This window comes from Myotis lucifugus, unplaced genomic scaffold (assembly GCF_000147115.1).
Source record: "Myotis lucifugus unplaced genomic scaffold, Myoluc2.0 scaffold_3, whole genome shotgun sequence".
NCBI lineage: Eukaryota > Metazoa > Chordata > Mammalia > Chiroptera > Vespertilionidae > Myotis > Myotis lucifugus.
This window is the reverse complement of record NW_005871051.1, coordinates 11,195,054-11,208,466: the sequence shown is the minus strand read 5'-3', so window position 1 is coordinate 11,208,466 and position 13,413 is coordinate 11,195,054. Positions and strand designations below refer to the sequence as shown.

The following is a 13,413-nucleotide window of genomic DNA, read 5'->3' as shown; positions in this document are numbered from 1 at the left end:
GGAGGAGGAGGAGGAGGAGAAGGAAGAAGGAAGAAGGAAGAAGGAAGAAGGAAGAAGGAAGATGGAAGAAGGAAGAAGGAAGAAGGAAGAAGGAAGAAGGAAGAAGGAAGAAGAAGAAGAAGAAGAAGAAGAAGAAGAAGAAGAAGAGTTTGGTAAGCAGTGCAGTCCTGACAGAGGGAAGGGCGACTCTGGAGAAGGAAGAAGGCCTGGACGTAGGGAATTTCTGCTGTGCGGGCGATAGCTGTCTAACTCAGTGAAGGTGCTGAGGTCGCAAGTGCCATTCCCAGGCCAGATGGACTCGTTATCACTTGGGGGCCAGGCCCTGCTGCAGTAGAAAATGAGCCTGGAGGCTGTGAGGAGGAGGCACCCTGAAGGGGAGGGCTCTGAGGAGTAGGTTGCTGGTTCCCACAATGGGTTGGCGTGGTGGACAGGGGGAGAGGTGAGTAAGAAGTCTATCCCGGAGGTGAGAAGTCCAAAGGGAAGGCGTCCCAACCGTCCGAACGAAGCACCGGAGAGAAGAGGGAGGCTGGCCACCATGTTAGGGCGTCCCACTCACACAGGGTAGCCAGGGACCTGGCTCCGGGAGAGTGGGCCCTCTGGCCCCGTGGGCGAGGACTTTGGTGAGGCAAAAGCCAGCAAGTCGGAGGGTCAAGGGAAGTAACTCTTAGTCGCCAGAAATTCGAGTGGCCGATGTGGTCTGGAGAAGCCTGCAGCCAGGAGTGGGGGAGCGTGGGGAGGATCCCTTCAGGCCCCTCGGTGAATCCGGGTTTTGGCACCAAAATGTTAGGTCTGCGCCAACGGAAGTCAGGCCAAGAGACGTTGTGAGAGTCTGAGAAACTGTATTACATTCTCCCACGGCGGCTGAGGACAGTGTGTTGGTGTCAACACCGAGGGGTGGTTATGTTCTTATATAAGGACTGGGTCATAGGAAGTACAGATAATGGGGCACACGCCCAGGTTGTGGGCTCAATCCCCAGCAGGGGGCGTGTGGGAGGCAGCCGATCAGATTCTCTCTCATCACTGATGTTTCTCTCTCTCTCTCTCTCTCTTCGAACGACTCTTTCACAGGGGTTGCCTAAGACCATCCTGCATATCAGATATTTACATTACAATTCATTGATTCAGTGCTTCTGTTTCTCCCTGATAGCCCCGTCATGCCCAGCTGTCTGTCACTTTTACTGTGTTCTTTAAGGGCCAGAAGGTTGAGAACCACTGGCCTACGAAGTCCTCCTTTTTCTTCACATGCAGTGGATTCTGAGGGTGGCCTCTCCAGGCCTCAGTGCTCTCCTTCTAGTAACCAGTTGGAGAGACTGGAAACCTACATGCCCCAGACTCCCATGCACCTATGGTCCGCATGGGAAATACGTTCAGTCAACCAGGTGCGCTCTTGTAAGATTTGCCAGGAGAAGGCATCATCCTGTCGTTATTGCTGCTGGCAAGCCGAGGTTGAGAAATAATGTGAATAGGCATTTAATGCTGTTGGAGCCACAGTCCTGCCTCAGTGTCAGTCGCCAGTTGCAGAGGTGTGAAGAGCGGCTGCAGCAGCAGCACCATCCTGGCTTCTGGAACATAGCCCTGCAGGGGGCCCCTGAACTCCAGAGCCCAGGGGGAGCTCCCGGACTTCTGCGCCGCAGGCCACCCCAACAATTTTGTAAGCACCTGCTTAACATACCCAGAGTGGCTTCTGTTTCCTGCACTAAACCTTGACTGAGAGGTCACCTACTCAGATTCCGCCTCCCAAGCACAGCCGGGGTCCCCCTGATCCAACAGACTGGGCTAGGGGCCCCCTCTGCACTCCCATCATACCCTGCCGGTATGCCCGAGCCTCTTCATGTTTCCACCCCTGGCACCAGTGCTTGGCTCACAGCATGTACCGCGTCAGTATTTACTGAACTGAAACTTCCTCTGCCAAGATACCAGGTAGGTTCTGAAATCCGGTCTAAGGAGCGTCCTACCTCCCGCCTGATCGGTGAAGCCCAAAGAACAAGCTGGCGCTAGACTTATGCTGGATTCCAGGTGGGCCCAGAGCCTGCAGCTGTTCCACACGTCAGCCCCCCTCAAACACTAGAATTGAAGATTCAACCTGGTCCCCAGGAAGGGAACGCTAACGAACGAGGGACGTTGTTTATCTCAATATTTACTCTCTGGTGGTTCTCAGGACCCTCACTGCTGGGACTGCAATGAGGCCTGCACCCCATGACAACACAGGTGTCGGCGTTAGGAAAACCCAAGTTGGAAGGCATGTGACCGTGGGTAACAAGTTATTTAACTTGTCTGAACCTCAGTTTCTTCACCTATAAAATGGCGATAATGCCCTCGCTGGTTTGGCTCAGTGGATAGAGTGTCGGCTTGAGGACTGAAGGGTCCCGGGTTCGATTCTGGTCAAGAGCATGTACCTCTGTTGCAGACTGGATTTCTTGTCTAGAGGTGTCTGGTCGGGGCTCGTGTGGGAGGCAACCAATCAATGTGTCTCTCACACATTGATGTTTCTCTCTCTGTCTCTCCCTCTCCTTTCCGCTCTCTCTAAAAATCAATGAAAAAATATACTCCAGTGAACATTAACAAAAAAATAAAAACATAAAATAACGTGGTGATAATAACACCAACCTTACAGAACTCTTGGAAGTAAAAGAGATTATATGTCTAACATACTTAGCACAGTATGTGCACATTGGAAATGCTCCCCCCCATCAGTTGCTGTTATTATGGTCATCATTGTTGTTAATGTTACCATCACTGGACCACAATTTTGTTGCTACATAATTTTTTCTACATAAATTTCCAGCCCAGATTCCCACGCAATTAGATTAGAATGCACTTTTCTAATACCTTCTCCTGAGGTATTCCATATTACATGCTGAGGTAATTAACCCCTTTTGCAGAAGGTGCAGCCAGGCCCAAGTGTGGGGCTGTACTGAGGAAATAAGAAAACCATCTATGTCAGTGGTTCTCTACACTAGCTGACAGTCAGAATCACCTGGAGAGTTAAAGCAAAACCGCACCAAAACAAACAAACGAAACCAAAAAACAATGTCTGGGGCCCTAAACCACAGATTCTGATTTAATAGGTCCCAAGCACCAGGGTTTCTTAAAGTTCCCAGGGCGACTGTAATGTGAAGCTGAGAGCCACTGCCCAATGTGGGAAAGATTAGTTAGTACTTCCATTACGCCCCCCCTGGGGGAGCGGGGAGAGAAAAAAGCGTTGACTTTCTATAATCGCCACCACCGTGGGGGAGGGGAGAAGACTAAAGATTATAGTTGAATTATTCCACTTCTAATGTGAACAAGACAGTCTCACTATGAACCTGGACAAATGATTCATCATGTTAATCCTCTGGTTAGTGTCTTGGTTTCTTGTTTAGAGGTGTCTGATTTGATGAGGACTCATCAGAAATGCTCCAGGATATGTATGGAATGAGCCTGAAAATACCTGTGAGGGACTGGTGTTGGCTCACAGGTGTCTGTCCGGTGCCAGGGCTGTGCACGCTCTTGGGCTGGCTGCTGATGTCAGGTGCATGCACTTTGATCCAGGGCAAGTGAAATGATCCCTGCTTTGGCATCAAATTTAGCTGGTATCTAAACACTAGTGACAGCTGGGAGTGTGCTCAGACACAAAGTACATCTAAAAAATGTAACTATGTTTTCATTATTAAAATAATATACAAAAGGAAATATACAAGATCGGGAAAACAGAAAGGTAGAATAAACCAGAGAAGAAAACAACAGCAACAACAACAATAATAATAACTAAGACCTATATAGACTTACCAGGTGCTAGACAAGGCTCTAAACCCTTTACCATATAAATTCATTTACCCCTCAATACGACACTATGAGATAGATAACTACGTGTATTTCCATTTTTCAGATGAGGAGAGAGGTCCTGGGGCTGTTAGGTGACTTGCCCAAGGTGGCACAGCTATGAAAGGCAGAGCCAAGGTTTGGACTCATGCTGCAGTGAACAGGGATGGTCAACCTCAGATACAGCTCTCATAGGTAAGCTGTGTTCAAGGACTCAATGCCAGTTGCTAAAGTTTAAAACGTTAATCTCAGCCCGGCCAGCATGTATCAGTGGTTGAGCATCGACCTATGAAGCAGGAGGTCACGGTTCAATTCCTGGTCAGGGCACATGACTGGGTTGTGGGCAGGATCTCCAGGAAGGGGCGTGCAGGAGGCAGCCTATCAATGATTCTCCCTCATCATTGATGTTTCTCTCTCCCCCTCTCGCTTCCTCTCTGAAATCAATAAAAAAAATATATATATATTTTTTAAAGTTAATCTCAGTTGTCATTCATTTATCCATTTGTTTCACAATCTTATTGAAGGCATCTCATCAAGACTGTTTCAGGCTTGATTATTGAGATATTGACGAGTATACACAGACTACTGCTTATTCATTCCTATAGCATTGAACTCTCAACTGTCTCAACAGAGTAACACATGTATAATCAATACAAGTCTAGTAAGATTAAAAATGCTGTAACTATTTCCTGATGACAGAATCCAAAACCAGCACTTCAAAACTTTTGGAATGTCACACACTTTGTAGATGGGATGGCTAGTTAGCATCATTGTCTGTATTTTCATCAGTTATTAAACTCACTGTGGACAAGAATTTAAGTTGAATTTCATGAACTAGGCTTTGTAGAAACATGTTTAAGATAGCAGTTGCGTCTTCAACTCAGAAATTGGTGTTTTTTGGATGATGGATGAATGGACGGATGAAAGGCTATCTGAGTAAATTAATGGACTAGAATATTTGGCAACATTCAGGGTGCTTAAAAATGCATCTTAAAAATAATTTAGTGTTGCCCTGCTGGCGTGGCTCAGTGTTTGAGTGTTGACCTATGAACCAGGAGGTCAAGGTTCGATTCCCAATCAGGGTATCCCCAGGAGGCAGCCAATCAATGAATCTCTCTCACATTGCTGTTTCTCTTTCTCTCTCTCTCTCTCACTCTCTTTCCTTCTCAATAAAATATATTTAATAAAAATAATTTAATATATCTCCTTCTCAATAAAAATATATTAAAAATAATTTAGTGTCATCTAGCTTGTTGAATAATAAATTATGACTCAGGAGAAATTTTTTATTTCTATGCTTTCCAATGACTGAATAAGTAACTTTAGGCAAGTCATTATGGGACCAGTTATATCTGATTGTTGTAAGGATTAAATTAGTTAACATAAACGAATTATTTACTACCCTGCCTAATACATGTTAAATAGTCAGCATATTTTAAACTGCCTTTAAATTGAGGCAATATACCAGTATATTTAAAAAAGCAAAAATTCAAATGTACAAAAAGCTATGCAATGCAAAATAAGTCTCTTTTGGCAAAGTTTTCTGCTGTTGTGACTACTCTAATTAGAGACCTCCAAGCAAAAATAACATTTCACTATTATTGATGAAGCAGAGATAGCTTTACAAACCAGTAGGTGACACCATTTGAGTCGGAACCATGTGAAATAACACAAGTATTCTGGCTAAATTCCAGTGGGAGTGATTAACATTCTCCAACTTCAAATAATTTTTATTATTAGCCAACACTTGTCCATCCCCAATAAGACACACGTTGCATAAAGGGCACAGAATGAGACAGCCCTCCCCTGGCATGTCCACCGTCTGCACATACTTTCCACTGAGGGGTTCCCTTTCTTTTTGACTGCTATTCCATGGCTTTTCAACGCCCACTACTTTCAACCCTGGCAAGTTTGTCCACCCAGAGTGCCAAGTATTTCCCAAAAACAAAAGAGATAAGATAGGAACACCTGTAGAAAGATGTAATGTCCACGGAAAACATATTTACTAATGGTTTTGATGTTTGTAAAGCTATTGACATTTATTCCTTTTCACTCTAAGGCTGGGATGAATACACATATTCCTCATGGTTTCCCACAAAGCCTTCTTGATAAGTGGGAGGGAGAGGGTTATTCTGCCATTTAATCTCTCAATCTGTACAAAATGGAATCCAGGACACAAGAACAATAACCGCGGCCTATCTCACCCCTTCAGTCCAGTCCTGAGTCCTTCAAGTTCCCTGGCCCTCCAGCCTTTTTTCACCACCTTCCCAGAGGAAGAAGTGGGGGAGTGGGAAACAATTCAGGCCCTCTTTGTAAGCGTCTGAATGAATTTCAAGTATGCTAAACACCTCAGTCTTCCACCTAATTAGAACACGTAGAAAAAGAGGCATTTTTAGGACATTTAAAACTGGCAGCATAAAGACCCATCTGGAGAGCGCCGCTGTGTGTCTCCGCAGTGGGAGCGCCCAGCAGGTCTTCCCTCGGGCGGCGGCTGCCCCGTGCGCCCCCGGCCCTCGGCGGCTGCCGCGGGCAGCTAAGCAGCCTGCAGCCCCCAGGGGGCCAGCGCCCTGCCCATTACAGAGCCCGGAGCCTGCGTTGCTTCTCTCTGCGGGGAACTGCCTGGGATTTTAAACCTCTAATAAAGGATTAACATCTCGCGTCTTGCAAATACTGGGGGGAAAAATCACTTTCTTGTCACAACCAGATGATTTTGTTAGGAATTACCAGTAAAGGTTGAAACCTTGGAGATGCCTATTGTACATAGGGGGAGTGGTTAAAAGTGTGGATGCCGCAGCCCAATTACCTAGGTTCGAATACAGGTTTGCCATTTGAGCGCCTATCACGTGCCAGGCGCTCGGAATAGCTCTGGGAACAAGATGGGGCTGAGGTTTTCTTGGGGAACGAGCATTCGCTCGGATACCTTGATTAAGTTTCCTCACCTGTAAGGAGTACCTGCCTCATAGAATTGTTGCAAGGATCTGAGATCTTGTATTCGGATGGAAACGATTAACGCGCGGTCTGGCACACAGTAGGGGCTCAGCAAGCATTCGCTCTTCTCTGGACATGAGCTCACCTGGTAGGAGGACAGCACGGAGGGGAGACAGGTGCACGGTTAAGAGTGATTCTGTGAGCGGTTCTTTTAAACAAGCGCTGGACTCGGTAGGAATGCTTAGCTGCGGAGAGGAGCACTGGTAGGGGCCCTGGGAGCAAAGGTTCTGCAGCCAGGACGTTGCAGGAAAGGGAGCCCCGCACCGCGGGCGGCTGCAGACAACTCCCTGGAACTTCGAGCTTAGCGTTTCCCGCCCCGCGTCTCAAGAAGGCGTGATTAGCATTCGCTCCGCCCCTGTCGCTTCCCGCGCCGCGATTGGCCCGCGTTGCTCGGCTGCCCGCTCGGGGCGGGGCCGCAGGGCGCCGGAGGAGAGGCCACGCTCGGGGAACAGTGGGCGGGGACGCGCGGAGAGCGTGGCGGGGCAGCCCACCAACCGAGCCCCAGCTCGAGGGGGCGGGGCCGGGGCGGGGCCTCCCGGCGGGCATTAGAAGCAGGTGACCGGGCGGAGTGGGAGAGGCTAAGTCAGCCCGCGGCCGTGACTCCTCCGCCGCAGTCGCCGCCGCCGCCGCCGCGCGCCGTTCCGTGCCGGCCGGAGGTGGGCGAAAGGGTGCTAGTGCGCGGGGGAGGAGCCGAGGCGGGCGCGTCCCAGGAGCGCCGCCGCCGCCCCCAGGAGTCGGCTGGAGCGAGGAGCCCTCTGCAGGGGAGGAGGCGAGCGGCGGGCGGGACGCGGCGGCGGGCGCGCACCATGCAGTCCCGGCGGGGCCAGCGCCGACTGTTCGCGGTGCCGTGAGGCGGCGGGTCCTCCCGGCCGCCGCACCGCCTCCCTCTCGCCTAGGTGCTGCAGGCGCGTTCGCCCTTCGTGCGGCTCCGGGACCCCGGTGGAACGCACGGCCTGCCCCTGCCCTGCCCCGCCCGGATCATGCGGGGGGCCCCGGAGGAGGAGAGGGCGAGTGACGAGCCTACGGCGATCGCGTTCCGGGGGCGACCCCCTCTTTGAGACGCCCCCACCTGCTGCCATGTGCCGCCGCCTCGTATACCCAGCCTGTCGCCAAACTTTCCAGGTGCCAGCTTGGCTCTGAATCGCGTTTCTGAGCCGAGTGTCCCCGGGACGGAGGACCCAGCCTGGCTGTGGAATATCGGCTTCTTTCCGGATCCGCGGAAAGAAGGTGAGAGCCCGCGCCTGCCCCTTCTCCCCGTTCTCCCCGGCCCTCTGCCCTTTTCCGGAGGGGCTGGTCGCTCTGACCCCGGGGTCCAGCCTGCAGGGCCCCGTGGAAAGGGAGGCGGGGTGGGGCGTCAGCAGTTCGGTTTCAGGAGGTGGAAGGGAGAGTTTAATCTAGAGATTTGGAGACCGCTTGCGGGGACCGAGCCGTTGACTCCCCTCTAACTGGGAGTGGTTGCGATTTTTCTTCTTTTTTCAAGAGTACTTTCCCTGGAATCGGAGCCCTAACCGCCCCTCCCAAACCCTATCCGGAGAAGGAGCTAAGCACGGAGGGAGGCAGCGCCTTCCCGAAACAGTTTGTCTTGGGGCGGATTTCTTGAAGAGAGAAAGAGCCAACAGGTTGCCAGCCCCGGCACCACACACACGTCGGCGGAGAGGGAAGCCCGGTCCCGGCTTCCCCGGCCTGCGTCGGCCCCGCGCGGGCTGAGCGAGGCGAGGGGAGGGAGGGGGCTATGGCTCGGCCTGACCCTTCTGCGCCGCCCTCGCTGCTGCTGCTGCTGCTGGCGCAGCTGGCAGGCCGAGCGGTGGCCGCCTCGAAGGCCCCGGTGTGCCAGAAAATCACGGTGCCCATGTGCCGCGGCATCGGCTACAACCTGACGCACATGCCCAACCAGTTCAACCACGACACCCAGGAGGAGGCGGGCCTGGAGGTGCACCAGTTCTGGCCGCTGGTGGAGATCCACTGCTCTCCGGACCTGCTCTTCTTCCTGTGCTCCATGTACACGCCCATCTGCCTGCCGGACTATCACAAGCCCCTGCCGCCCTGCCGCTCCGTGTGCGAGCGCGCCAAGGCCGGCTGCTCGCCGCTCATGCGCCAGTATGGCTTCGCGTGGCCCGAGCGCATGAGCTGCGACCGCCTCCCCGTGCTGGGGCGCGACGCCGAGGTCCTGTGCATGGATTACAATCGCAGTGAGGCCACCACGGTGCCTCCTAGGCTCTTCCCGGCCAAGCCCACCCTCCCAGGCCCGCCGGGGGCACCCTCCTCGGGAGGTGAGTGCGCCGCCGGGGGCCCGTCGGTGTGCAAGTGCCGGGAACCCTTCGTGCCCATCCTGAAGGAGTCGCACCCGCTGTACAACAAGGTGCGGACGGGCCAGGTACCCAACTGCGCGGTGCCCTGCTACCAGCCCTCCTTCAGCCCCGACGAGCGCACGTTCGCCACCTTCTGGATCGGCCTGTGGTCCGTGCTGTGCTTCATCTCCACCTCCACCACCGTGGCTACCTTCCTGATAGACATGGAACGCTTCCGCTACCCTGAGCGCCCCATCATCTTCCTGTCCGCTTGCTACTTGTGCGTGTCTTTGGGCTTCCTGGTGCGCCTGGTCGTGGGCCATGCCAGCGTCGCCTGCAGCCGTGAGCACAGCCACATTCACTACGAGACGACGGGCCCTGCGCTCTGCACGGTAGTCTTCCTGCTGGTCTACTTCTTCGGCATGGCCAGCTCCATCTGGTGGGTCATCCTGTCGCTCACCTGGTTCTTGGCAGCTGGCATGAAGTGGGGCAACGAGGCCATCGCAGGCTATGCGCAGTACTTCCACCTGGCCGCGTGGCTCATCCCCAGCGTCAAGTCCATCACGGCACTGGCACTGAGCTCCGTGGATGGGGATCCAGTGGCTGGCATCTGCTATGTGGGCAACCAGAACCTGAATTCGCTGCGCGGCTTCGTGCTGGGCCCTCTGGTGCTCTACCTGCTGGTGGGCACGCTCTTCCTCCTGGCAGGCTTCGTGTCGCTCTTCCGCATCCGCAGCGTCATCAAGCAGGGGGGCACGAAGACGGACAAGCTGGAGAAGCTCATGATCCGAATTGGCATCTTCACGCTGCTCTACACCGTGCCCGCCAGCATCGTGGTGGCCTGTTACCTGTACGAGCAGCACTACCGCGAGAGCTGGGAAGCCGCGCTCACCTGCGCCTGCCCGGGCCCCGACACCGGCCAGCCGCGCGCCAAGCCGGAGTACTGGGTGCTCATGCTCAAGTACTTCATGTGCCTCGTGGTGGGCATCACCTCCGGCGTCTGGATTTGGTCCAGCAAGACGGTGGAGTCGTGGCGGCGATTCACCAGCCGCTGCTGCTGCCGCCGGCGACGGGGCCACAAGAGCGGGGGCGCCACAGCCGCCCGGGACTATGCCGAGGCCAGCGCCGCGCTCACGGGCAGGACCCGGGCCGCCGGGCCCCGCCGCAGCCGCCTACCACAAGCAGGTGTCCCTGTCGCACGTGTAGGAGGCCGCGGCCCGGAGTGAGGGGGAGGGGTGTTTTGTTTGGAAGCTTTGCCAAGGTCACTTCCGTTTACCTTCCTGGTGCTGACGCCCCCTCCTGGGCCAAGCGGGAGAGCGGGGGAAAGGGCCCTTTCAAGGGAGTAGCTGTCCCGGGACTTCTCAGAGGGGCTCAGCTCACGTGTATTCTGTTTTGCGTTTCTTGCTGCCTTCTTTAAGAGAACTCTGTTTTTAATTTAATATGTATTTTTTCTTAATTTTTAACTTTGTTGCATTTTGGCAACAAAATTTACCTTTGCTTTGGGGGCTTTACAATCCTAACATTGGCATTATCATGAAGTTCCACTTGATTGAGGTTTCTTTGAACTGTGTGGTCTGAATTGGAAAAATATATTTCCTCTATTTGTGTCTTTTTGACAAATGTGAACAGTGAAAGTGTGGGTTACTATGACTGAGAAATTGATGGGTGTGCTTTTTCAGCTTGTTTCTCCTCCTGCTGCTGGCAGTGTCCAAGGTGTTTTAAGGTGAGCTGCTTGTCCCTGTTTATGAAACTCCAGGTCATGCCAGGAGGGCAGAATGTGGTTAGGGCCTCCCCAAAGTGGCAAGGTTAGGGAGTGTCAGCGACTTTGTTTTCATTCTAGCTTTGTTTAGTGAGCTTCGGGCGCTTTTTCTGTAGTACTTGTAACCATTCTTATTCTTAGCAGCACCAGCTTTTTGAATAAGTTAGAGGTAGCCCTCACAGCGCCCAGCAGAAATATTTGGAGTAGTGAAGACCTACGGGATGGAAATTGGTTGAGCTTGAATTCTAGACTGATAAGATGGCAGCTCTGTGCCAGAGGAGTGGGTGGTTCTTAATAGGCTTCAGTGATCCCATCTTTTTTTTTTTTTACAAAACAACTTGTGCTATAATTTGGTAAAAGTAAACTCACTCCTTCTGGAACTACTTAGTGATAGTTGCTAAAGGGGGCTGTTTGTAGGTTTAAGGACTAAAATGGATATACCTCCAGTAATTAAGTAAATTTCCAACATTTACTTGCTCCACCCCCACTCCACCTCCTTTATCATGTTAAACAGTCTTTTTGCTTTTCTTTTGCCTCCTCCAGGAGAGCTGTGATTAGAAACCACACCCACCCTCCAATGAGTTGCTTGAACTGGGGGAGGGAAGCTGGCTACCTGTGAACAAACATTGGCAGCAATGAGAGAAAATAAATGTCCCTGGATTTTGGATTAGTGTACAGCCAGATATTCCAAAAGCGGCAAGACATTGCTCTCTGAGGTCTCTGAAAACAATTGAGGCCCATAACGCACTTACATTAGGTGTACCGCTGTAGCAGGAGGAAAGCTGTTTCTCCAGCCCCCGCCTCAAGTACATTTTTCTTTCCCCCTTTTTCTGAGAAAGCCGATGAGTTGAACGCATACATACACTTTGCTGTAAGAGGATTCTGTTTGCTTTCCTAACTTAACCATTCATATATGGAAGCCTATATGATGAGTATACACACAGATTTCTTTACTATTAGAAAATTCTGTTTACTTTCCTAATCTGTTGAACCATTCATTCATGAAGAGTGTGAGGCCGTGACTGGGGAAGAGGGTGATGGTACATTGGCCAGCAAAATACCAATGACCAAGGTTGAGTGGGGGCTAAATTTAGGAAGCTAAAATGGCAAAAGCAATTAAAATTTGAGAACGTCTCCCTAGGGAAACACGTCTAGGGAATTTATGCTTCATTTATACCAAAGTTGGAAAAGTAAGATCGAAGCCCAGTTTAGTTTCTACTTCATGGATATTAAGTAAACAAATGAATAGTTCCCATAGTGAATTTAAACACTTTGCTGGGGGTGTGGGGAGCCTGGTATCATGGTTTTAAGGACTCTCAAAAGCTGTTCAGTATAAAAATGCACTGCTCTTACATACTCAAAATTGAATCAGTTCTCAGTGGATTTGACAAAACCTAGTACACACAGCTTAGAGAACTTTTTGCACATCTTATTCCTCTGCTTATTCAGATGTCTCAGAACCTTGAGATAATTCCCAAGAGCCCATTCTTCTCCTGTTTTTCAAATGAGGACCTTTTCTGAGCACCTTGACCTCTTCCCACACTTAGTATATTTTCCCAGAAAGGGCAGATGGTTCTGTTGTCTTCGGTCACTGTGCCTAATTTGGATTGTCCCCCCTGCCCTTTTCTTTGTGGAGGAATCTAGAAATGATGCACAGTGTATCTAAAAGTTGTGGGATGAGTGGATGAAAGTAATTTAATTCTTCATTGAAAAATTTTTTTCATTTTGGCAACATGCCCAAATTAAAAAGAACCACCAATTTACTTTAAAAAGTAAGACAGTTAACACAAAGCATACTAGGCCCAGGAAAGGCGATACAGGTAATGCTTTTTGGGGTCTACTTTCAGAGCTGCCTTTTGGTTTTCAGTCTGTTTTCAGCCTCGCTCTCCTCCTTTCCCTCCAGGATAAAGCCCACCTGCTTCCCTGAAATCTCACTAGTATCTACCACCCCAACCCCTACCCAGGGGAGAGCAGCCGAGCTATTTATGGTCATTCCCTATTTCCAACCCGCACATTATCCCCCCTCCCCATTTGCATTTTTATTATGCAAACAATTCATACTCATGAGAACAGTGATAAAATGAAAGGTCGTGGGGTGGTTTAGCAATTTCTTCCCAGCCAGCTTTGTGAAATTGGAGAGGACTGGGGACTTCTTTTGGCCTCACATGTGCAGCCTTGGGGCTGTTCCTTTAACAGTTCAGTTTTAAGCAATGTCATACTTCTAGGTTAGGGGGGTGAAGATTTAGAAGGTTGTCCAAAGGAACTAATGTGACCTCTCAGTGAATCAGTTGTCATGACCTTAATTTATATTCTTTCCCTCCTCACATTTTGAAGTTGTCTAAATCGACAAATAATTTTTCTTGGTGCCTTATTGGTTTATCCTTGCAAACCTTTTGTCATATTTTCACCTGACCACTTCTAATGATGGGCCTGTGCAAGTGTGTTGTGTGTAATTGTGCGCATGTACAAGCTTAAATAATGTGCCGACAGCACTGTTTCCAAACTGGTATTCATTAGGCTGTTTCCTCCTGGGCCAGGGCTGCACTAATCCTGACACCGGCCGCCAGGAGCAAGCCT

The 13,413-nt window shown here is 50.9% G+C and overlaps 2 protein-coding genes across 2 annotated transcripts in view; one reads left to right on the top strand and one right to left on the bottom strand.

Annotated features, from left to right (window-relative positions):
* Positions 1-6,740: 6,740 nt before the first annotated feature.
* Positions 6,741-13,413, bottom strand: part of CCNYL1 (cyclin Y like 1) — a 51,064-nt gene continuing 44,391 nt past the window's right edge. Inside the window, exon 12 of the transcript XR_002831223.1 lies at positions 6,741-6,874. The gene's annotated coding sequence lies outside the window, so the exon portion shown is untranslated. The remainder of the gene's footprint in view (positions 6,875-13,413) is intronic.
* Positions 7,399-13,325, top strand: FZD5 (frizzled class receptor 5). The gene is given in 3 exon segments (XM_006082452.3): positions 7,399-8,016; positions 8,270-10,222; positions 10,224-13,325. Coding segments are annotated over 2 exon segments (1,761 nt in total). The 5' UTR covers positions 7,399-8,016; positions 8,270-8,521; the 3' UTR covers positions 10,284-13,325.